The 26,827-nt window shown below is 40.5% G+C and overlaps 1 protein-coding gene across 2 annotated transcripts in view; it reads right to left on the minus strand.

Moving 5' to 3' along the window:
* NEO1 (neogenin 1) overlaps nt 1-26,827 on the minus strand; it is a 141,907-nt gene that overhangs the window by 84,028 nt on the left and 31,052 nt on the right. For both annotated transcript variants that reach the window (XM_010291935.1, XM_010291936.1), the window contains exon 4: nt 25,011-25,147. In XM_010291935.1, coding sequence (XP_010290237.1) covers nt 25,011-25,147 — 137 coding nt within the window. The remainder of the gene's footprint in view (nt 1-25,010; nt 25,148-26,827) is intronic.

Raw genomic sequence — 26,827 nt, forward strand, 5'->3', positions numbered from 1 at the left:
TGCATTTTTGCTCGTGCGCTGTCTAGTGCTTCACAGCTCCCTCCGCAAATGCTGAAACACCTACTACATGGAGATAGGATTTCAACAGTGGGAGAAGGGCAGGGGATGACCAGATTGCATTTGACTTAATTTGAAAACAAATATTTTACTTTTACAATGTAAAGCTTTCATTCGGTAATCACTGAAGTATGAACTGTTCTTCAGGGGCCAGCCCCTAAATAAACGTTTCAGAAGCAGAAACTAAAAAAAAAAATATTCCATGATATTACAACTACCAAGAAATCAAATAAGGCTGAATAGTACGGAACAATTATCAAGTGAAATTCTATTGATCAATTAGAAAGGTGGAATAAAAATATCAGGCTAGAATTCAACAGTTCGTTTCCAGGGAGAAATAATAAACTTTATTTCATTTATGGAATAGAAAATAATAGCAATAAACTTTGCAGAAGAAGGTCTGAGAAACAAGGATTTCATCAGAGATGAGAAACACACCCATGGACAAAACATGACTCCCAATATCACACTGGTACAAAAAGCAGCGATCATACAGGGAAGTCTAACAGCAGCTCCCGAGACGACTCTTCCATCCAGCACGCACCAATGCCTCAGCTGACCGTGTTATTTGAGCACCACATTTCAAGGAAAACATGAAGTCTGATTTACAAGAAAGCACTGAAAATGATCAATGACTCAGAAAATTGGCTCCAAAAGAAAAATGGAAGTCCTGGATTCAGTTATTTGAACAAAGGCAAGATTAAGCAGTCATGCAATTGGACACCTCAAATGGGTAAGAGAGCTTAATACATAAATACTCACTGCAACAGAAAGAAAAACCGTATGTGGGGGTGTGTGTATATACACACACACGATCCTTGCACAGAAAGAACTCCTACATAGGAGTAACATCTAGATTCTTACCCTGTTCTAAAAAAGATAATACTCTGTTATCAGCAGTTGTACTACTCGCTCTTCTACTTTGGTATGAAAACGGGTTCTTCTTTTCAGTACAACCTTTAGTCAAATCAAATAACTGTCTTTTAAAGCAACCGTTATGAACTTCTAAATATTTAGGAGACTACATATTCAGCAAAAACCCTCATTAAAAGCTGTGAGCTGTTAGCTTGGCACATGGACACGGACTGCAGACAATTAGAGGTCGCGTACGCATACCCACAAATGGAATTGTCCGGGAAGTTTCCCAGGAGCAGAAGCATACAGCAAGTTCTCAGAGCATCCTATATACTAGCAGTATTTTTCTTTACATTTTTCACTGTAGGGTGCCTTAGCGGTCGCAGCCCAATTCAGCACACTAATTGCACGCTAGCATTAAACCTTCGGCAAGATTGCAACATCATCCACACTTCCTTTAATCCTACCTATACAAAGGTAAGCGTAAAAAAGGTCCATCATTGTCGGACAATCTGTTCAGCAAGAGCGAGAAGGGTTTAGAGCAACTACCTTACCTAACCGCTATCTGCTGAAGACGTAGCGGCTGCTTTGCTGTGCTTTCACAGCAACCTGATACCCTGGTAACTGGTGAACAAAGGTTGTTTAACAGCAGGATACGTCCAGCGACCTAAAATCCCCAGTGAAGGTTGCACGGTGCCACACAGCAGCCAACTGCGAGTATCAAGGAAAGAAAATAAGAAAAGCGTAAAAGCAATACATCTCCATATATCCTCCCAGTGTCGAGCCTGCCTAGATGAGGGATTTCCTGATGAAGAGGAGATACCTTTGCATTTCCTAGTCCTGGTTAGATTTGGCTTTTAAAAAACTCTTCTCGCTGCTTTCTGGATCCAGGTAAGCCTTCAGCAGCCCTAATACTCACAGTAGTAGTTCCATGCAATGCTCCCAGAGAAAATTTACCATTTTTTGCATATCTTTGAGTCAACCAACCACATGATGTCTCTTGGCTCTTGCAACTGAAAAGAAACAAGCATTCATTTCCTATTTGCTTTCCACATAGCACCCATGATTTTACAGAAAAGAACAGTTTTTGACATTCCACATGTCTTTGATCATCCTTGTTACACTTTACACCTTCTTTGGCTTTACAACATCTAAGAGCTTTGCTACGTTTAAGAGGGGAGGCAACAAGAACTGCTTGCAGCATCCGATATATAGGCCCATCACAGATTTAGACAGTGCCATAATGATTTTTCTGTTTAGGTACCTATTCCTTTCCTAACAATTCCTAATGTTTCATTTGTTTTTTAAGAGTTTGTATTTTCCAAAGACCTACATATTCTAAATTCAGTATTTTATGCCTGTGCAAAACCCAGCAATTCAGAGACCACCGCTAGATAAATTTACAGAACTACGTTTAACAGTATATACCGCTTTCTAGTATATCAAACTTCACGTGTCATTTAATTGCATCAGGGTTTCTTACACAACAAGGTGTTTCTGAGGCTCTTCACATTCATTCTCACAACCCCAACCGAGAAGCGGCAGCAAAGCTTGCCGCTTTACAATCGCCTTTTCCAGCTCACTTGCAAAAATGCTGAACAGTGTGGACTCGGCTCCACTGATGAAACGAGTTTCTTAGTCCTGCTCTAATTTTCTGTATCTGTTAAACAATATATTTCTTCTCTTTTAGCTACACGAGGTCACTCCCTCTGACTCCACAGCACCATCGTTTGATAGAGACTGTTAAAAGTGTTCTGGGAATAGAAGAGCCCTCAACATCCTTCAAAAGGTTCTCAATAAAGTGTGGCTTTTTCTCCCCAAAATATACACAAATGGATTCAACATGTTGTATTTTATTATAATTTTTGTCAATTTAACTGGTCCAGACATCAGATTAACTTGTCCGCAGTTTCTCAAATTTCCCCCAAAAGACTTTTAAAAAACCTTATGTTACATTGACCAAATATCTTTAGTCTTAAGTGATAGGTTACACAGCACACTTGATAACTCAGGATTTCACACTTAAACTCGTTGAGGAATTTTGAGTGAATACCATCTGCTCCTGATGATTTCTTACTGTTCACTTTATGGATTTGTTTTGAAATACATTTTACTATTTATACAGTTTCAGGTAGGCCCCCCCACCAGCTGCCTCTATTTTAAAAAAAAAAAAACAATTTAAAAACTTCCAATTTTGCAAAGAACATGGATATCAAGAATTCACTTTCTGCTTCGGGCCATCTTCTCACCCCTTTCTTTTTATGTTCAATCATTTGCTGACCCCACGCTTCCTCTGACAGGCTTCTTATCCCTGACAAGCTTGGAAAAAAAACTATCGGAAGATTTTTATGTTATCAGCGAATGATTCCTTAAAAGCTTTGTATTATTTCACTTGCATATAAACATGAAAAAAACCAAACCTATCTTTACCTTGCTGTCAGGAGATTCCTGATGGGGCTTTTGGGGACAGGGTTTTTTTGTCTTTCCAACAGAATTTTTGACAGGCGTTTGGCATTCGCTGTGAGCCTCATACAGTTCCTTAAGCCAACACCACACCACTTGCTGAGGATTTAACCTTTTTGGCTGTGCCTTTTCATTTTGCGTTTAGTAAGCTTCCTCACCATTACGCAGGTCCTCCTTTTATAAGACTAAATGCTGATGATCAAGATGACCACACCGGAGAGGCAATCAGTTGTTAATCAGCCTTAATACCGCAGTTCTCAAATTTAAGCCTGGAATCTCAGTTTAAAGAAATTAGGTGTTAAAAATTACCCAGTGTATCACCACCTTCATGAAAATAAGGCATTAGATCTCCTCTTATCTGTGTGAGCTTCTGGCATTTGGACTGAAGTTAATCAGGTCATGAGGGGAGGAACGAACACCTAGCAACACGAGGATGCTAAGCTCAACTTATTACGCAGACCAGGCAAAAGAAAGGCTGTGGCTGGGAAACTTCTATGCTGATGCACATGTGTATCACCAACCCCAACACCACCCAAATACCACCCTGGGGAGTGGGTGCAGTAGAGCTCAAGGGAAACCCCACTCTTCCCTTTGACTGGTCCATCTCGGGTTCTTCAGCAGTGGCTCAGCTCCAACACATAATGGTTCCTCCTTGGGCACTCTGCTGCCGCACAACACCTCCCCAGCTCAGCTATACCGACTCACTAGACTGGAATTGGGGGCATGTCTCAGTTGCTGAGGTAAGATGTGCAGGGAAGCGCAAATGAAATGCTTCCCCCAGCATCAGAGGGATGGAACACCTCTCCTATGAAGAAAGGCTGAAAGAGTTGGGGTTGTTCAGCCTGGAGAAGAGAAGGCTCCGGGAAGACCTTCTTGCAGCCTTCCAGGACTTAGAGAAGGCTTAAAAGAAAGATCAGGACAGACTTTTTAGCAGGGCCCATAGCAACTGGACAAGGGGTGATGGTTTTAAACTAAAAGAGAGGAGATTTAGACTAGAGGCAAGGAAGACATTTTTTATGAGGGTGGCGAAACCCTGGCCCAGGTTGCCCAGAGGGGTCGCAGATGCCCCATCCCTGGAAACATTCCAGGTCAGGTTGGACAGGGCTCTGATAGAGTTGGAGATGTCCCTGCTTATTGCAGAGGGTTTGGACTAGGTGACCTTTAAAGGTCCCTTCCAACCCAAACTATTCTGTGATTCTATGAACATGGCCTCTCACTCACTTGGTCTGCTTAATGAACTGAACTATCAGTGTCAACATGGTCTGGTGTCAGTTCCCCATCACCTTCCACAATACAAATCCGTGAATAACACAGGCAGGCCTCAGAGGACTGCGTACAGACAGCTTTTGGGCCAGCCCATGCGGAGGAACTTGAGTTAAGGGTGCTGCATGGTGTCACAAGAGCAGGAGAAAGTAGTTTTTCACATCGAAAGAAGCCACCTTCAAGGAGCCTGATGCCACCTTACTGCTGTAGTCAACTGGGGCCCTGGGAGGTGTGGCTCTGTCACCGGTCACACAGCACACACCAATACTGTGGTGAGTCCATGCGCATACAAAAATCCGAAGCGATGCAACTGGGACGGCAACGCAGCTGGCAAAGGCTTCCTTGCGGGTGGCAAAGCAGCAGTACGTGGGCACACTACAGTGCTTAGCATGGTGTTCATGAGGTGGTACAGATGAACATGGTAGAAAATTAAATGTAATATTTGCAAACATTAGTCAAAATTATAAATAGCGGTAGATGCTTTTTTCTTGTTTTACAATTTACAATTTTCTGTATTCTGTAGCTTTCCCTGAAAAACCAGTGTGGCTGTGTCTGCAGTTGACAAGCCCATGGTGATAAAACTACCCTCAAACACTAGCTGTTCTGTGCGATGACACTTTGACCCTCGCCAAAGCCTGGGAGTTGTTACTGATTGTAGTTTGCCATACTCTGCAAACTGCCCTGTGCCTGGTGAACCACAACTGGAACCCAGAAGAGATGCAAGAGCAGATGTAGCAACAGGACAGCCCTCACGTAAGTTTTATTTCCAATGTGTCTTGGGATGACGGAGATAAGGCGTGTGCTGTTACAGCCGCTGCGCTCTGATCCACAGATGGATCAAGGAAGGGGAATATTGCAGTAAGCTACACGGTGTGAGCTGGGGGAGATGTGTCAGGATCTCCCCGGCTAGTCTCCGCGCGGATGAAACACTGAACTTTGTACAAGGATCAATGAAAAGCCGCTTTCATAAAGCTTAAGAGCATTAGGACGCATTGGCGCGTAAGCGCTTGTTCTGTACTAACCCGAATTGTAATTGTTTTGCACAGAACAGATGAATGCACTCAGGAAAGCTTAAACTATTTGTAGGCCAACGATGTACAATTTAAGTGAATGAATAATTGTGCGTACGTACAAAACCTGGACTTGCCAGATGTCAGCAAGATCAGCGTGTCGAATGCCACAGGACTACCACAGCTCCGCGCTGGCCAAGAGGCGAGTAAAGTGCAGAGGCTGAGCGTGGCGAATCGGGACGACAAGGCGAACAAGAACCGAGAGCACTGAGCCTTGGCGCAGGCCACAGATGGACAACGGACACAACTCCACCAGGAACGGCAGGAGAGGCATACCGTGGCACCATCACGGCCTGATGCGATGGGAGAAAGACCCTTGGGCAGACACCCAACCCCACGGAGCTCATGACAAGGTGGAGCCGTTGGGCTTTGCAGCTGAGCTACTGCCCAACAGCTCGACATGGAGGCTGGTGAGGGGCACGTTGTGTCCCTCAGGTTCACTGGAGTGATAACTGTGGCAGGCCTCAGCTGCTGTGCCAGTGGGTGTCAACCTGCAGCTCTCCCTGACACAACTTATCCCTTGCTCGGTCCACTGAAGTCCAGCTTAGCAATGTCATGTTGTTTGGTGTTCCTTCAAACACAAAACTTGTTTCAAATTTTGTGCAGCTGTTTCAGTCCACCGCTGACTAGTTAGATTCCCCTGCCCCTTCCTCCTATTTGAGCTTTGCTAACTTTCCTTTTATGTGAGGATATGCAGGTTTTGCCTCAAAACCGTCTGCACTTGTCATCTCCCCTCCAGTGCTTGTAGCAAAACCCTTCTGTGACCGTTCTTAATTTTCGAAACCAAAGATTGATTTCCTTTTTGTTATGACTGAGCCCACCCTTTGTGTATGGACACCCTCTGCGAAAACTTCTGAAGGCACCGCCTGGGGTTATCATGCCGTTATCAGGGCGAACTTCCCAATTAAGGAAGAACCCATGACAAACAGAACAGATAACAAAATAGATTTCCATACTAAAATGAGACAACCAGATCACATCTAAAAGCTTATCAGCCGTAAGAAATTAGCACAGAGCTCACTCACAACGCCTATCAGTGGATGTTCACCATTACCGTGCAAAGCAAGCCTCCTAGGCAACTTCTAGGATGATTTTTAGAAGTAAAAACCTTAACCTGAACATCAGTAATGTAAAAATGTTACATTCATTATTTCTGTTGTACTAAGCCCTCCTTCCCCAGTCCTTCTAGGAGAAATCAAGCCTGTATGACCCTGAAATTTTCCAAATACCATGGAAATATCTGAATAACAAGAATGCTCATCAAAATTTAAACTTCTTGCACAGCAGCGCCAAAGGCAATGAAAATTTTATTGAATTCCAGAGCCCTCATTTTCTACACAAAGAACACCGGGCAAAGAGGCAGCAGAGACAGCCCTCTGCGAAATGGGGGCCCGGAGCCTTTAGGCCCTTGTTTCCAATTTTCAGCACAAAGCTACTTCCGATTGAAATCCTCCATTTCAGTTACTATCACTCCACCTCTCATAAGCAAAGCTGCGAGAGGAGCTTGGGAGATGATTCTGTTGAGATCCCCCCTGCCCCTTCTAAAATAAAACATTAACACGGATCCTCCGCCTATACTGAAGACTATTAATCTGCAGCACGGCTTTAATCACTGCGGAAAATAAAAATCATTACTTCTGGCATTTACAAATTTTCATTCTGCATAAGGGGATTTTTTTTTCCTGAAAAGTATGTTTTAAAGCCATTGCCAGCATAGCAGATACGTGTCATGACATACAAGTTCAAACACATCCATCAAAAAGTTTTTAGTTCCCAGCAAAATGCGTTACCACGCTGTTCATCATTACTCATTTATTATCGTATAAAGACTTTTTAAAGATGATTACCACACTTGACGCATTTGTAAACACTGCAGTGTTACCATAAAGCTAGTAATGGTTATGACAGCTAAGAACGAGCCTTTCCAGCAGACTGTGAAACAAAGGTTTAGTTATTTTCTGAATTACTGTCACAGGTAAAGCTGGGGCCTCCATCTACATGAACGACACCCAAGTGCCTTGGGAAGAACAAGTTTATTATAACGTGCCAAAATGTGAATACGGCAAGTTTTCCACGGGCGTTTTCTTCCTTGATCTGCAGAAACTCAAATCATAAGTTCACAATTGTTCAGATCTTTTCGATCAGTGAAGGAAAAATTGGACTTTATTTTTAAATTTTTCATTTTGTCAAAGATGAGCAAGAGAAGGGAGATGTCTGGAGAAAGGAGAGGGGAGTGGAGAACAGCAGGATGGGGTGAGAAAGCTGGGACAAGAGGGATAAATTCAGGCGCAGACAGATACAGATGGAGGGAGACAGCGCAGTAAGAGAAAGGGCCCGGCTGGACAAAGACGGCGAGAGCGACGGGAGCGCTGGCAGCGCTACGATTCATAAAAGGTCCCAGGAAGGGAGAGGGGCTAATGGAGACACAGAGGAAAGAGGTGGCAAAGGAGAAAGGATCAAAATGCATGAACTGACTGAAGAGGTAGAGTAACAGGATCAGCAGAGCGAAGTGCAGGCTTCTGGAGCGACTGGAAACGACGGAGTAGGATTTAGTAGGGCACTAGAGAGAATAAGTACAGTAGGAAAAGACACTGATGAACGTGACGTGCAAGAAAGGTCAGGACAGGCTGGGACATCAGAGAAAAGGAATGAATGCTCCTGTATCTAACAGGGCCCTGGAAAATCGGGTGCCTTCCCCGTCTCTGCCTCACCGGTGGGGTTAGGGTGGATGTTTATAAAGCAAATCCAGTTTTTGACAGGTGACTGCAACCCGTCAGCCTCGTGATCCCCGTCAGCGGCCGGACGGAGCGGCTCACCCTTCTCCAGCGCACTACGCCAATCACAGCTCTAAAGGGACATATTAAGAGATGCATATTCTGAAAAAAAATAATCAATGTTTAAGTGTCTCAAACTGGGCGGTGAAACAGCTGGATACACTTCATCTTAATTTTTCTGTGTCTCAGTCAATTTTTAAAATGGATTCAATACCACTTCATTTCAGCAGAGTGCAAAAATACACTCATTAGTGTTTATGAATGATTCAGATTCCGTGGTGCCGAATACCAAAACAGAAATAAATATGGATTTGAACTGAGCATAATAAATAAATCATGGTACTATCCCCCCGAATAAGGAAAAAATATCAAATATTGAATATTTTCTCAATAGATTAGTACTATGAAGTTTGTGCACTGCACAAGGCAGTAAGATCCTGTGGAGAAACAGTAGGAGAACACGTATTTTAAGATTTCCGTAACTTCCTCCCATAACAAGGGGGAAGGAAGAGGTGACAAATTAAGGACAGCTAGCCTTGATATCTCTTATTTTTTAATATTTGCCTGCGCAGCCTTCAAAATGGGGCAGTGCGTTTGTGTGCTGTAGACTGAGAAGCTGGCAAAGGCCAAGAAGAGCATAGATTTTAAGACAATTTCAAATATTAAAGCACTTGTTCACCGAGTTCAGACTGCTTCAGACCATTTGGGGGGGAAAAAAAAAAAAACCCAAACCAAAGTAGGTCTGCAAACAGTAAAAATAATTGGTTGGATCCACTGCTCTGCTAAGCCTCTCTCATCTTTACCAAAGCGCGATGCAAACTTCCAACAGCATGCTGCTGCAGGAACCAGGCGCATCCCTACAGTAATCGCCCGCTAGGAAAAATGCTTTTTTTTCCTGATCCAAGTCACCAAAGGAAAAAAAAAAAAAAGATGGAGAGTTTATGCTTTTCCACTTTTTTGGCTTGTAATGACACAAATTCTGTCGGCTTGTTTTACACATCGGTTGAGAGTTAGCCAATCGCTTTCGTTTCCAGATCAATGAACGCAATCCTGTCTTCACATCAAAGTCCTGTCTAATTTACAAATCCCCAAAACAACCTTAATTACAATCCACTTCAATAATAGCTTCCACACAAGGAACAAGCGAAGACCCTGCACGCTGACAAGAAACAACTGAAAAGGATACCATAAAGGCCTATAAAAGCATGTTTGGTATAGTGGGGGAATAAGGACAGATTATTTCAGCCTTTTTCCATGCAAGCTAGGAAAAGAAAAAAAAAAGTCACATAAAGTTAACAGAGATTGGTTCAAAACAAGAAGAAGGTGCTGTTCCTCCCAGTGTCATGGGATGCTGTGAATACAAGATGTTTACCTGGGGGGGGAAAGGGTACAGGAGCGGGAGACGGATGAACAGAAATCTACCGAGGATTGCTAAATCATGTAGAAACTACACATAGCTCAGAAAATCCTGAATCTGCAAATGGCTGGAGAACGAGACGTTACTGAAGGGAAACAACAAATATTTTTGCCCTTTACATAAATTCTCTCAGCCATCTGCTTTTGGACAGCGTTAGGAACAGGATACCGAATACGGGAGCCTTTCGCTTGGTGTAGCGCAGCTACTGTTGTCTTGCCGCATTCACTTTGCCCACGAAAATATGTGCATAATAAAATTAAACTGTAACACACTCGTCTGCACAGTGTTATCGTTAAAATCAGAGGACTTTAAACGCGCGGCCACCCTCCGGCCCCGACAGCAGACACTTGCTCAGCCTCCAGAGCTCCGTGACCAAAAGCCCCCACTCCTGTCCATCCCACGGGTTGCTCCAGCACCTACTTTCCCCTCTCCTGGTCCCACGTCAGCCACACTCCTCCTCCTCGAAGCAAAGAGGAGGCCAGCTCAGAGTCGGTAGTGGCCACATCCTAAGGTTGTTAAACCTCACACCAGAAGGTTTAACACACGAAGCCGGCGGTGCTTTCGTCAGCCGGTGTTTTACCAAGGGAGCGCACTAGGACGGCTCGTCAAGCGGCATTAAACGCGCTCCTGAAGCGGTCTGTGACTAAAGAGAACGGACCCTTTCGGATCTTGGACACTGCGTTGTACTTCAGCCGATACAGCAAACAGTTCACCATGCTAAAAGATCAAAAGCTTTACAATTTAAATATGAGTGATTTAGAGGCAGGATGGATTTGGAGTATCTTTCAACTTCTGTATGACTGAAGAGAAACAGCACACCCCCACAACGCTGTGCTGTACGAAATACCATGGTCTCATTGCCCTTCGTAAGGAAAATGAAAAACTGGATCCTAAGAACTTAGGGAATGATACAAAATAAACTTAAGGCACTCTTTGTAAACCGTATGAGTAGTTGCACAAAAGCACATCTTCTTTATCTTCCAGCTTTCTAGAACAACTAAAATTGGAATTTGGGGCTGTGTTTCTCACCACACTCAAGGATCGGTCTCAAACTGGCAGCTTCACTGAACATGGAGAAGTCTTGCTGTGGGTTACAGTGCTTTCCCCTCTGGCAGAGGGCTAGCTGAGAGGTGGCCAGGACTTGCACAAAGCCCTCTACTAAGTCACTTAAGCTTGAACTTAAACCAAAATAACTAAGTCCCTGGCTCAATTTCTGCAGTCTAAGGGGAAAAAAAAACCCCAGCAAACAACAAAAAACCCAACCACACACAGAAGTAAAGCAGAAAACCAGCATGATGATTTCAAAGCACAGTTATAAATTTGCCAGATTCTTTTGCCTTTACAGTTTGCTTATCTTGAAACACTATCCAGTACAAGAGTCGTGACTTTTCAGTTAATAGTGGCTCACAGGAAGCAACTGGAATTCAGGGAAGCACATACTTCAGTGAATTTTTTTTTTCTTAAGAATATCTAGTAACTTTGGGGTAGAAAAAAAATTGAGGATGATATTAAGGATAAGGAGCATCTCTCAAATCCCTCTAACAAACTATGTAAGTTTTAGAAAATAACCTTTCCCAGTAAACAGAAATAGTACTGTGGAGCATTCATACTACTGATACAAATTCATAATTGTTAGTAAATTAGGAAGGCGATATAAACCTCTCTATAACTCGTATTTCAATTTAGTAAATTAAACAGTGACCACTTCATTAAAAAAGCACTAGACCCTTCCTTGAAAAAGGCTAATGTATACTTCTGAAGAGTATTTTACAACATCTAGTATTTTTTTAAAGGTGGTATAATAAAGGATCACTAGTTTAATAAAAAGGGAAGAGTACTCTTTTAAAGAAAGTTTTACACATCATAGTAATTCTAGGCGAGCAAGAAAAATTCCCCTTCATAAGTAACTTTTTTCCCCCCACTTAAGAAATTTCTTTTTTACTTAGAAAACCATGATCAACAATTAAAATCCAATGTGAAACCAAGTTTAAGTTTTGCATGAGAACCAACTTAAGATCTGAAGTCATGATATTTCGCCCAAGTAGTCAAACTACCGGTTTAATGTTGCTGTACCATTAATACGATGATGCAGAACTTTACTAACAGTAATGAAGTGAAAACAGTCAATGGAAATCACCTAAGAGGCTTCATGAAAGCTTTATTTCTTGTATTCTATTGCACTCACAATCCAGCTAAATTTTACATAGGTTAATAGGTTAATTGTTTAAATCCTCAGTTCTCTTGCTTGTAATCCTCCGAGTTGATGCCTATACTATTCCAGTAACAATCAAAAGAAGTAGCAGGGACACTGGCAACTCTGACAATCACTCCTATAATGCTTAATCACACTAATGATAATTTAAGCAAATTAGTAGAGCAATAATCATGCAACATTCAGATTAAGTATATGACTGGAAGGAAATCTACAGTCAGTGCCAAGGATAGATACACTACAGTTCGTGAAACCTCAGGAGCCTGATCCTACATAACAAGACCTCCTTTTTCATCTCCAGAAAGCCTCCAGTGGTTATTTCTCCTTCCCGCTCCACGCAAATTCTTAGATTGTTGTTCAAAAGTAAGTTTCAACTAATTACTTAAAGCGCAATGATTTGGGCCTTTTGTTTTTCCTGTGTAACAGGATAGTGCTCGCACACCACTTCTTTATTACTTTCTCCCTAAAACCAACCAAAAAACAGGACATGTCTTATTCTGTCTATGTGGCATTTGCTTCCTCTGTAGTACATCATCAAACAGGCAAAAGATAAATGCTATAAATCAGAGCTGCATTATTGTTGACATCGCCAGTAAACAAAGTTATTAATTATACATGTAGTGGAAAAGCTGAAGCAAAATTACTTCCCCAAAGGGGACAGGAACGGCAAAGTTATATTCTCTCCAAAGCATCACACAGAGCTTAGAGTAAAACATTTGAGTTTACTAAAACGTATGCTTAACAGCATTGACTCAACTCTTAGAAGCTATGAGGTGCTAAACTCATCTCAAAAGAGATTTTCATTACAGGAGACTGACATATTTTAAATTGCACTTCTAGCCTCTCTGCTTCATCGCTGCGTGTGAAGCTTCAGCTTCTCAAAAGACAGTACGCAGACTTGCAAACATGAAGCACATCATCCATTTCATAAAAGATACTCCATTAAAACATACGAAAAAATTAATTTTAAGTCGGAGCTCCAAAACACTGTGGAGCTTGAGGAGTTATACAGCATGAACTGTGACTATTTTCGAAGGCTGCTAAAACTTTCCTACCTCCTTCAAGCACAGTTCCACTCTGCAACGGGCCTATACAACAATACATAGCCCTGCTGAAGTGAAATGCTCCTCGTGTTTACAGAGCCAGGTCTTTCCTGATAAAAAGCACTTTTTGGGAAGATTTTGCAACTTACCTTCCTACCACCATTGCAGGCAATACATTTATTCTTTTATGAAGAGAACTCTTTAGTAAGCCTAACGTTCTGCGTATTAACTTACCCACGGCGGTAAGGTTACAGGAGGCCTTTCATGGTGGCCCTGCCTCAGGTCTTTCAAGCATTGTAACTTAGGACGAACACAAAACCCACCTTGTACCTAAGTTGTATTTACAGAACAAAATACTTGACCGAAACGAAAACCGTCTGATGCGAGTCAGAGGCACATAACCTGTGGAACGCCGCTTCTAGAAGGAACACTTCTAGAGCCACTTTTTAGAGCACAGTGGTGCTTTGAACTACTACACAGTATAGCAATTTATGTCCTCTCTTGTAAAATGCTTTGTTTAACACTATGCTGAGACTATACCTAACCTCCTAAGAATGCAAAAAAGAAAGACCATAGAAGAAATCGTTGAGTCGGCACTTGAAGATAAACAAGACTAGCAGAGCTGCCAGAAACCAGGACTGTTCAGAAATATGAAAACAACCTTCTGCCACTTTTTGACCGTTAACAAGCCTGCTGTGAGCCCAGTTCCCTTCTATCTAATATTTAGGATCCTGTTCACATTTTCTTACAGGCATCCTTCCATCATCTGAAGCGAGAACCTCAAAAGTGTCACCGAAGAGCAAATAACAACTTTATTACACAGATCACACCTGCCTCAAAGGTCTTCACATCTACTACAGAACTATGTTTTAACTTAAATCAACACTAACTAAAACTGTATTTACTCGAGGAATCAAAACTCCGTGGTGTTTTTCTTTTAAATTATTCTCACCATGAAGAGAAAGTAATTAACTGCAAGACTGTGTAGGGAGTAAGTCACCACAGATAACACCACGCCTCCTTACAACAAATTACTGAATTGTTTCATCTTTGTAACTTTGGGATAAACTTCCTTGCCAAGGACTATAGTTTTTATAAGAAGATATCGAGTAACTGCAATAATCTATCTCCCATTAGAGAAATAAATTATCTGGTGGTATGAAAGCCAGTTTAACCATCATAAAAATTTAACCTGAAAGAAAGTATATGTACACTTTATGCTACGGTCTCTCCCTAGAGACTTATATAAGTAATGCATAGTGCTCTTCAGCATCTCCGTTTTAACGGATTTCATCACAAAAGTTGGTCATGCAAAAACAATGCAGAAGTCTCTGTTGAAGTAGAAAAAAACTCCCTTACAACCCATAAATCAAACTTAAAGCTTGATTCAACCAATTAAACATGGAAAGATGACCTTGATATATAGAGAAAAATACTTGCCATTTAGGGCACAATTTCTATAAAAAAAGTTCTCAGAGCAAGAAGGCATTTTAATGAGTTGCTTAGTTCACACATTCCAATTTTTTGGAAGTCTTTGGCATATGCCATTTAAAAATTACTACTGAATCTTTGAGTTTTTATTTTTTAGTTGTCATTCTGCCATCTCTTTTCGATAGGGAATAAAACCAATAACAAAAACCCTATAGTCTATTGCTAGTTTATGATCATATCTACTATATCCTTCAATCCTTAACAAGTATTCAAGAGCACTTGGAACACTGAACCAGTTGGGCTACCTGATTGCTTTACCTTTCCTGCATCACTGGATTGAAACCATGCATCCTTTATAGTATCAGGTCAGTTGTGCAGAGGATGAACTTTCCACTCAGTATTAATTATTCCTCCAGCCTAAGTCACAAGGAATCTAATGGTGTGCTTCATATAGCATGACGTATATTCATGCATGTCATACATGGTATGACAAATTCACGGAATTGGAGCTTTCTGTTCCAAACAATCCAAGGAAAACACATCATCCAGAAACAATCGTCAAATAACTGACTTGAGAACCAAGGTAGTAAATCCTATGTCAGGTAAATCCTCCTCCAAATTAAAAAGTACATTTTTATTTTGGAGACTAGACACATATATCTAAATACCAAACTTAGGAAAAAATATGCATTTTCTATAACTGATTGTCTAGGACAAAGGTATTGACCTTAGCTTATTTTTTTTAAAGCCATTCTGGGGGAGCAAGTATTTCTTTCCATAAAGCAGCAGCTGGTTCAAACCCCCGTTAATATGATCTTAACTTATTAGAAATTCTAGCTGAAAGAGAAACCAGCTTTTACAATTCCCTTAGTTCAATATCAGTTTCTACATTGTAGATATTTAAGACACTGCTGCTTAATTTAGTAACATTTTCATTATCCCCAAGGATTACTCAAGAACATTTACAAGGAAAACCATTTGTGTGAATTGTACGGGTTACTGGTAATTTGGTTTTGTCTTTCTTAATGGTATTTTTTATATATATATAAAAATAAATCACAAAGCTTTTTTTTTTTTTTTTTTAAATTCACAGTGCACTTGATCTTGCATGTGCGGTTCTGCAGACTTTACCTCCCACCCTCTATGCAATTCAGCTATGGGCACTCAGCCAAAAGGATCTCATCTTTGTCCTCCTTAACGCTTAACCATTTTGGGCTCTTTTGCAATTGATTTTTTGGTGCCACAACAGTCTGTTTGAAAGCTATGCAGCACCCCCATACCACAAAGAAAACTCTTCCAAATACAGTTAGATTGCCTAGTGAGCTACAGATGTTTCATGTAGACGAGCTTCATGACTAATGGTTGCCAGGCACTCAGGAAAGAAACCCGTAAGAGATAAAGCCTACCTTGCAACACTATTAACTACAGACCACTGTGGCTCCACCTGCACTGCAGTTACCACTGTTGGGTTGCTCCAGAGAGCTTGTCCCCAGGACGGTGTCCAAGCCCAGAGGAGTGCCACATCCATGGTCCTTCCTGCTGGTTAGCGGGAAGTCACGGCTGCTGGGAAGAGCACGTGCTGCGAGCTGATGATTCTGGATGCGGCAGGGGTGTGACATTCCCAGTCACGGTGTGATCAAAGAGAGGGACTGGTTTCAGGTTGACAAAAACGCAGCTTTTTACATCCTGTGCCAGAAGCTTCAGAGAGACGGTACACCCATTTCCAGTTCCTCATCCTGGTCTGACAGGGGATATCATGCTCCGATAGTTGAACATACCACACTCATACGTCTGCAGCACAGTTCAAACCAAAAAGACATCTGTTATTGTGATGAGTGCCTAGTCTGTGAAGCCTCCACACCAGCTAAGCGACCCGTGGATGGTTCACACCAGAGGGGATGTACCTCTACAAGGCACACACGTAACCCTTTTCTTCACCATCAGGTTTCAATAATCATCCTGCACTTGCCCTGACCACAGAAGTTACGACTCTGCTCACATGCACAGTGCAAGGCACAGACGGCAGCTGTCTCTGCTCAACCCTGACCCCAGGTAAGGTCAGAAAACCAGCCCAGCCCTAAGCTTCAGGGAGCGTTTGCCCCCTTTGAACGCTGAAAATGAAGGGGAAGCAGCAGGGCAGAGATCAGTGCTTGTGAAGGCTGCCCGGCGCTTCTCGTTACAACATTCGGTTCTCGTTGTCCTCCAACGCCACCACCCACTCTTAACCATTTGCACTGCTACCAGAGAATCCTCCTTGAAAAAGCCAGCAAAGCTCATTCATCATTTTTGGAAATATCATTAAAAAAACAATTTTTGTGCCCCTATTAAGAACGTGGCAAGCTCTCCTAACAAGCTTTACTGTCCAATGCTTTTGAAATGTGGCAAAAACTGCGCAAACATTCCTCCTGGTCTTAGAAAAACATCAAGACATACCAAAAAATTTTACCAACGGTTCACCAACTACAGCGCAAGATTTAGAAAATAAGCAGCTACAAGCAAAGGCAATCAGAGGTTCTGCTGAGCCCAAGTCCTGCATAATTGCGGTGGGCAGCAGAAATCAGATCACAGTACCTTTAAACACAAAAGTGGGATATTTTGCATGATGCAAAGAATGATTTATTTTTGTGGAAGTTGACGTTTAGTATTAAAAATTATGCATCTCATGTAGACGGGTGCTTTTGGTCTCCAGGTAAAGCGTGAGCAAGTGATGTCGTCTTAACGCTACAGCCTCCTTCCTTCCATGTTTCTGAGTATTTGTTGATAACTTTTTCAGTAGTAACATTACCCTTGAACACAAACGTGACAGAGGCAAAAATGAATCGAAAAGTATCTATAGTTATATTTAGTTGAATTATATATTTAGTTGAATTCACGAGTAAACTACACAAATTTACGAACATTAAACTCTACTTAAGAGCAGCAGCAAGGACTATTAGAACGTCTTTTTGGATAATACAGTGAAGCGCAATGGTACTGACCAAAATTACAGCGAGTTCAGCTTATACACCTTCCCCACATCAGACTTCTCCGACTTACTGCGTTTCTTTTATATTGCTACGGCACAAAGATCATTAACCAAAGTCACATTACAGTTTCAAGGGAAAAAAATAACGTGTACAAAGCTGACGTATTATTTTCACTATTAACATCTTCCCCCCGACCAGAGTTCGATGATAAACCGGAAAAGACACTACTTTGTCCCAAGCAGGAGCCTTTGACAGCATCAGGTTTAGTGCAGAATCTATAATTGAAGTGCAGCCTATTATGAAGATACAGCACTGAGCTTAATTAGAAACAGAAATCAATGAAGATAAATGAAGAAGGTATGAGCAATTTTCAGTGTTGGTTCAAATTTCTTCCCTAGAATTGTTTCCAATAAGAATGAAAGCTTAATGCAAAAATAAGAGTCACCCAGACGTATTTTTCTGTCACTGCAAGATTTAATGCGCTTTTCAAACACCTACATTTTCCTAAGAAGGACGGCATTATCTTTTATCAAAGCCTCTGCCAGAGATGAAGATCTGGTCAGATGTACTTTTGGAAGACAAGTCTAAGACTCTTTACCTTGAGGCTCTTCCTTCTACAACTGCTTTGTTTGGTTTTAAAGAAAGCCTTAACAAGTTTAATTCAGGCCAGTTAGTAAATAAAACTGAATAAAACTGCTCTTTGTGCAGGAAAAGGAACCTAAACAGACAGGATCGAACACTCCCTCCTCTTTGCAACCTTGCCAGTAAATAAGGCAACTGTGACCGATACAGATTATCCTGATGCAACAAAGGAGTCAGCCTGTTTCCTACACAGTAGATTTAGAAACAGTACTTTTTCAACAGTTTTTGAGATGTTTAAAGAAATGTTTGAAATGAGATGTTTAAAATGAAGCTACGAGTAAAGGCTCACAGGTTGTGACTTACCTCATGCTTCCCGCTACATTTTCACCTTATTTTAATGACATGAGGGGAGCTGTTTGACCGAAGTCCCATTTCTCAGTAATAGTGTAAAGGGGAGCCATTTTTCAAGTTATTTTTAAAGCTTCATCAACAGCTTTAGACTATATTGTTCCCAAGTATAAACAATACTAATTAAATCCATAAATAAAAATAGAAAAAAACCACATATTAATAGGAGCAACTAGTTTTTAAGCCGAGATCTTCAAGTACAAAAATTTAAATTAATTACCTGCCGTCAGTAACCAAAGTGTTTTCTGTACTAGAAACACCCATTACACCAACAGCAGAAACAGCAGCTAAATGAAAAGTAAAGCTGAACAACTATAAAGGTTACCAATTGCTTCCCAGACCTACACACGCTTACACAGATTTGTAAAAACCAAGTTTCACTCCTCTTTCGGGTGCGCCAAACCCTGCTCCAAGCGTTAGAGACCGTAAATTTCACCATCTCGGCTGGTTTTGCACGTGGCAGTGCATTAGGCATGCACTGATAGAGGAATGCTTCAGCTGGTATCGGCTAGACCGAGCTGACGTAGTCTAGTCCACCAACCGCCTACGGTTCTCCTGCGTCGTAACATCATCTTTTCAAATCTGATTTCTGTCACTGACTATTAATTAAACACCTATCTGCTAGATGAAACATGGACTTTACCTAGCTTTCTTCTATTATCCAAGTATCTAGCCAGCCCTTGCACAGAAAAGACAAAAAAAAAAAAATCTTTTCTTCCACTGCACAATTTGTAATAGTGGGGTTTTTTTGCTAGAATAAGGATTTGCCATTAGCATAAGGCTTTCAAAGCTATACTGACAATATTTCCAGCATTTCCCTTCAAAGCACAAAATTGATAATTCTATCAATACGCTTTTCCATTTGTTGTTTTCCATACAATTTGCTTTGGCAGCTCAAATGAGGTAGTGATCAGCCTGTGGCCACGTGCAACCTCTAATTTATCAGTACAGATACCCCAAATAAACCTTTACTTTAATTTTATGTTTTAGTACATTAACGCAGCAAGGCCTTTAATGCACAGTATTTCAGATATGCTATCAGACACTGAACGCTCTCCTGGATGACTCAAGAGCCAACTTTCTGCAATTCCAAAAAACATTGAAAAGAGCAATTCTCAGAAAAATGCAGCGATCCGTTTATTTTAAAGATTTCAGACCTGTCATATCAATTTTATAAGGAAAATGAAGATTTTTTTTTTTTTGCTTATTATTTTCTGGTTCATTATTAACTGCAGTAAATATTTCAACAGAAAGAGAAAACTCCCTCTAAACTCATTATCTACACCACAAGTACCAAGGCAGGCAACAGGAAGCTCATGCAGTGACCTAACCCGCGTCACAGTATTTGCAGAAACCCCAGGGGCGCTGGGCACACTAATAAATTTGAAATATTTCCCAGATGAAGAATGAACTTATAACCTTCTCAGTATTTAACTGCCACTATGGCTCTTCCAGGCTGCAAGTTTTAGACTGAACAGAAGCCAGCCGACCGCATTTTAAATACATTTACTACTTGTTTCCCCAGCTTTTCTTTCATCACCTTCCACTCTTATCTAACGGAAATACTACAGATTCTTTTGTTGCTGGTGATAGCAAAACAAATTTTTCCAGTGCTCTCAATTCATTACATGTGTTGTAAATAAATCTGGTACCCAGCACCATTCCTCCTGCTGACGGCAAGGGGAAGAACGCTGTCAACACAGCTCACAGAAATCTGACTTTGTACCAAAGATTTTCAGACACCAAATCATCGCCTCCCTTCGTGGGAAGTAACCTACCCTGGCAAAGGTACCTCCAAGGCGCTTGGCCCGAGACCGTGATGACACACGCTTTTTGCGCCCAAGATTAACTCAAGGAAAAGCGACTAAGTACAAAGCTGTACACACATTTTATCCATTTGATATTTGTCCCTAAAGACTATTTCAAATGTGGATGGGATTCAGAAATGTTAAGTTTTAGGGCCTGAGACCCTCTCAGCTGCAGATCTTCCCCCAGGACATTTTGTGTTCTCTTCCATATTCATACCATTTCTCAAACGTGCAAGTCAAAAATTTGGTGCGGGACACGTGGGTACATAAAATCTCCAAGTTGCACACACATAACCAGAAACTTTTCTTTTCTGTCACTCTGATGCAGAGCAGTCTTGTAAGTTTGCTTCAAGGTGTCTCCTCATTTTGTGGCAACGTTACATCTTCCCCTTTTCAAGGAAAAGGCCTGAATATTGTCCTTCCAACAGATCCATTGCCAAGCTGTTCCGTCAGTTGCTCCCTAACCCATTTCGGTCAAAATGATCTAAGATAGCTCAAACCAGCCTAAAAAAGTCTGGTTTAAGTTAAGTAAAGTGCCTTAGAGCTCACACAAAGCAGCTGAGTCAATAGATGACAGAGGGGCGGTGGGAAGGAGATCAGTGGAGACCAGTGCCCACCTTTCCAGTGGCCAGGAACAGTTGGTGTCACTCAGCAGAACGTGCAGAATTAGTTCCAGGCAGCTGACAGAAGCTACACCAAAAACCATCGTCTTCCAAGACGTACTTTAGATTCCTAGTATTTCAAATTCCCTGTGCGTTTCTCAAAAATCCCTTCTTACCATATTGAAGAATAACCAGGTTTGACAAAGGGTTGAAATTCAAAGATGTTTCACATGTGAAGGTACAAAGAATGTTACTAATGACAAAAACAGGTATTCATTTATGATTCTTTCTTTTGTCCTGCTCAAAAACGTAGGCTGTTCAAAAATACTTTCTTCTCTCCAAACCCACCTAAAATTTGAATGATTTCTCAAGTAAACACACTTTCAATACCACTATTTACTTTCACAAGTAGTGAAATACTATCTTTTCCTGTATTCTCAGGACCTGTACTGCATACCTTTTGCATATTCTTAGCAGAGTCTTCACCAAAATATTCCATTAATTTTCAATCATTCTCTGAATAAAATGAAATTCTCAAAACGCTAGCTCCCAGATACACATTGTAGATAAAGAGATTGAGGAAACAAATTTGTGTAATATTCTTCTGGGCCCTTTAATACCTTTCTAGTCAAGTACTGCTTTCTATTTAAAGCCATTTTTCCAGATTCAGTCTTTCTGCAAAGTATGTAGGGATATTAGATCAAGTCATTTTTTTTAAACCAAACATTAGGGCAATAGAAGGCTCCTCTAACACATAAAATGACACAGGGTAGCTTGTTCAACAGACCACCTCCAGGTATGTGAAACAGAGGCTATCTCTAAATGTCACCAACAGGATGGCGAGTCATCTCCATTAGTTTAAGGTAACATTTACTTGAATTGAAAATGGTGCCAAATTTAACAGAAAAAAAAGCCCTATGAAATTCCAGAGTTGATTATTTTACATGCTCATATGCAGTCGGAAATAAGATTTCTTCAGCTATTTCCAGCAAAATGCGGATATTCCTTGTCAGCTGAGTAGAGCACACACCTCAGTATAAGACACTTCAAGGTACCCTACCCTTTAATGATGAAGGTCAGCAATTTCATCCTTACTTCCATGGAAGAACAGGTATTCAGGTAATCAGTCCAACGCAGCGGATGCGTGGCAGCTTGCTGCCACAGCAAAGAGGGAGCATGTTAGTTAGCCTCCAGGTTTTTGTATCCGTGTTAAAGACTGGATAAAGCAGGTTGTTTCTACCTACCCGCATATTTCAGTCAACCTGTACCTGGCACCGCAAGGAAGTCTCAGTTAAGAGGCATCAACAGGAACACCATTTCATTTTAGCTGTCCTAACACTGTCAAAAAATGCCATCTTACCAAACTTAAGTAGAGATTTACAAACGTCACCCTGGACTACCATCACAAAATGTTAACAGAAGGAAAAAAAGATTCACTGCCTTCATGCAACCTCTAGTATGCTACTGAAATCTCCAAAGAAAAAACCCCAGTTGCTTCAAGAGAGAGATGCAGAAAAACAGATGAAACAAGGGAATTAAATACCCCAAAAATTGATTTCTTGTATGAACTTCTGTCAGACTAATTTCTAAGAAAGACAGAAGAAGCTTAAATTAAGTAAAGTCATATGGTTATTAGGTGGGAAAAGGTAACAATTTTTCTAGTCTAGAAGAAAACGATAGTGACCAGGTAACAGTTACTCAAACTATTCAACCCTTCACCAAATTATAGTAATGCAGAAATACAATTACTCTCTACAGTGACCTCTCAAAGGAAAGTAGAATTAAGATTAGAGCTAAGAAGTAAAATCAGAAATGCAACCTTCCCAAATGCATTTTTTATGATCTTTAATGTATTTTAATACTCAAGCATTAAAATAAAACCTTTTTTTTGGTGCCAGGCATATAAAAAGAATTTCAGCATAAAAGAACTGGTTTAACATATTCTAAATCTTTACAACCAAATAAAGAAGTTTACACTAGTTTAGGTAAGGAGCAAAGAGTGATCTCAAGATCGCTTTCATCCCCCAGGTGACCTGACTGTATGTCCTACATTGAGGCTATAACCTCAATCTTATCTATGACTTGCTTAGCTTAATTGCATCATATCATTAATATTATTAATTTCTGCCAGTGCCCATAAAACTCAAAGCCTCATGCCAATTCTGTAAAATATATAGGCTGGAACAGAATTAAACACAGCACACAGCGAGTTGTGTAAAACCATCATAACGTGCTACGAAGCATCAAGCATGTAAGTATTTAAAAAGACAGAGCGCCTATCTTATTCTTTTGGCCCAAGAAACAAGGTAAGAAAAACGTGGGATTTCTTCTGCATGACTAGAATTTATTGGCTTTCAAGATGCTTTGAGTTTGAGTAGAGCTATATTGCATTTGAACAGGCCGCAGAGAATGCATTTTTCCAATATTCTTCCCCAACTTTTAAAGAAGGGCAGAGCTAGCTAAAACAATTCTGTACCAGTAACCTACAGAAAGCAAAAGACACAGTCAGAAAGCTAGTCCCAAGACCAGCGGGGAATAAAATGCAAGGTGAAGCTTAAGTTACAGGTAGCAGATAAAAGTGCAGCGTGAGCACTGATGGGAGAATATTCCCCCAATATGTTTGTAAACAAAATCTGCACCTTGTCAATGTTCAATTTCCCTTGGACATGGTTAAATATAGCTGTGACATAACACAGAAATGCTGTGGATGCCAATATAAACCTTCTTTCATACTCCACTTCCCTAAAGAGAAAAACTTTAGCTGTTCAGTAGTGAGCAGCTCAATGGTCAAACTTTCTTTGAAAACTTGTTGTCCTTTTTTTATAGATTTTTTTTTTTTTTTTTTTTTTTTTTTTTAAAACCCCCTGCCTTTTTCCACCTTTTTTATACCAAAATTTTTTTTTTTTTTTTTTTTTTTTTTAAAACCCACTGACCTTCTCCAGCTCTTGTATACCAGAAACATACCTGGAACTTCAGAAATACAGCCAAGACATGTAAAATGTGTCAGCTTAAGTGTATATGCCTTGAGTACTAAAAATTGTAAAACTTTCATACATTATGTTAATAGAGAAGTAAGAACTCTGCTAACGTGCCTTTACACAACATTTCATGGTACAAAAATAGTTATCCCGCAGTGTAAAACAATACTTTTTTTGTCATAAAGGTTTCATCTATAGATAAGCCTTCCTTAATGGTTGTTCAGTGATTAAATTTATCCCTTCAAGCATATTTTTAAGAGAAACTTCCTAGTACCACAATCCACTGTAAAACAGATCAGTTAAGCTCTTGCAAGGACATTGCACATATGAAACACTCTCACATGCCAGTAAATTCAAGCTGAAGAATTTAGAATGAGTATTAAAATCCAATTAATAAAAAACCATGACAGATTTCCTCATGAAATATAAGAAAGGTGAAGCCACCAAATTTATACCTTTTTTTTTCCCCCTGCTCCTTAACAAGTCTACCTTATTTGCACAGGTTACATAAGAAAGATGTTTTTAAATCAACTTTATCAACATTTCAGTGCTGTTTCTAGTAAAAATAGCTTTCAAGAGTAAGCAAGACAATTACACTCACGATAAATCAGGGTACTACTGAAGAACTACCTCAGCTTTTATCTTCTGTCAAGCTCCTCGAATACAACGGTATCTTTAAGGATTGTGAAAAATACTTTATAGATGTCCTTTTCAAGGGAGACCTACGTAGTAGCAGTTCTATAGGTCAATTTTCAGATGTGATTAGCCGCGCTGTGACCTTTGCCCTCCTTTAGAAAAGTATATGGCATTTACCGCGTTTAATACTATATGAGCACACACAGCACATGCTCAATACACATTATATAAGCAAATTCCTCATTTGAATATTTATGACATAACAAGCAGTTTGAGTAAGAAGTCAGAGTAACACAGAACACAATATAACAGAATTGGGGTGTGTGTTTTGTTTTCTTTTTACAAACGAGGCACAAAAAAACCCAACAGGGTCTTTAACTGATCACACAGTAGAACTTTTGTGAAAAGTCATCTGTTCTCTCTGAAAATTAAATATGCAGCCTACCTTGAATTGTAAGTTCTGCTTGAGCTTCAATCGTCTCGTTTCCGTTATCCGCTATGCAGGTATACGTCCCGACGTCCTCTTCCGTAACGTCGCTGATCTCCAGGCTGCCTCCCGCAAGCAGAAGAAACCTTTCATAGCTGTGCAAAACAGGACATGCGGGTGATTCGACGGACAAACTGACTTTATAAATAAAGTGCTACCAGAGAAGCACACACAAGTCCTGTGCCTGAAACGCCTACATAAACTGAATTAGTCTTTACATATAATATTCTTGGGTGCCATTTACAAGGGGCCATGTTAGAGAGGAATTTTTAACTAGACGGTCAAATTCCATACTTTGGCTTCACACTTAAAATTAACTAGATCAATTCCAGAAGAGTAGCTCATCTTTTTGCGCTTTCAGCTTCGGTTCTTCTCAGCTAAATGGGATCCAAGCTATTTAGACAATAGGAACTAAAACTTAAAGAAAAATTAAATAACACAACCACATCATAAAAAAACCCCACACATTTTGCAGATAGAGCTGGAATGACTTAGTGCTTGAAAAGTTAAGTGAACTATAACATGCCAGACCTATTCCTTTATGACATAAGGAACAGCAATGTATATTGTATAACGTATAGTGATGGAATTTTTGTTTAAAAAATAAAAAAAATCATTGTATTGGTACAATATAAGATTTCAGAATAAGATACAGGTTAAAAAAAATTCAAAGGACAAATTTAACAAGTTGGCACAGTTTCTATATAGAATTTTCTCCCTCTGACTTGTAAAGGGTGGGGGGAGGGTTTATAATATATAGCAATATATAGTGTGTGTGTGTGTATATATATATATATGATGTAGTCTTGGACTACACCCCCTCCAAGGGAAATCTGACCATCTAAGAAAGTTTTAACACCATCTAAAGATCTAAGAAAACACCACTCTTCCCAGTTCTTGAACCTCTTTGTCTGCATCTGGACATCGACAAGTCCACAAACAGAGACAATGTCACTGAGGCTTATTTGTGAGAATGGCATGTTAGACATGCTAAGGCTGCACTAAAGCCACGCCTAAAGAAAAAAGAGTAAGCCAAGTCTGGACTTCGACACATCCACATATGCAGTTTTGTATCTCACTTTATTATGGAAAATAGCTTCTCTGATTATTTGCTCTAGCATTCACCATGAATTAAATTAATGAGTAGCATATAACCTGCTGAGGGTGACGAGAAATGGAGCCAATCAAACGTGCTGGATCTCTCAATGACAGCGTACAAAACAAGGAAGGCTGTGCAGAAAGAACTGACTGGAGGTGAGAAACTGAAACCAAAACAATTGCAAAGGAACGATAAAAGGCTATACAGACTGTTAAGTGTAATTTTGATGCCATACAGTGCCTTTTTCTGGGTATCTACCAACTTCGACAGTTATCCATCTAAAAGCAACACGTGCCTTATGACGCTCCTTCTCCCACAGCCAGCCCCTGGAAAAGCGACGCAAGACGTGCACGGTGAGGCAGCAGACTATCGTGGTTACTAACCAGCAATTAAGATGTGACTAAAAACTATTAAGTGTTACTAGATGCTGTCACATTAGGCAACAACAACTGGGTGCGTAAGATCCCGCAAACGACTTGCATCGCGGCAGCATTTACATGAACTCTCCTTTTTGTCAAGAAACAAGGTTATACGGATTTCAGCCATCTAAATTGTGTGCTATTTGTTTATAAAAAAAAAAATCAAATTGTGTTCTATTTGATTATTTTACTCAAGAAAATCCAGAGTTGAGTCCAGAGTTTACCAATATGTGATCCAATACAAGTTCACCGCTCTT

This window comes from Phaethon lepturus, unplaced genomic scaffold (assembly GCF_000687285.1).
Source record: "Phaethon lepturus isolate BGI_N335 unplaced genomic scaffold, ASM68728v1 scaffold20547, whole genome shotgun sequence".
Lineage (NCBI taxonomy): Eukaryota > Metazoa > Chordata > Aves > Phaethontiformes > Phaethontidae > Phaethon > Phaethon lepturus.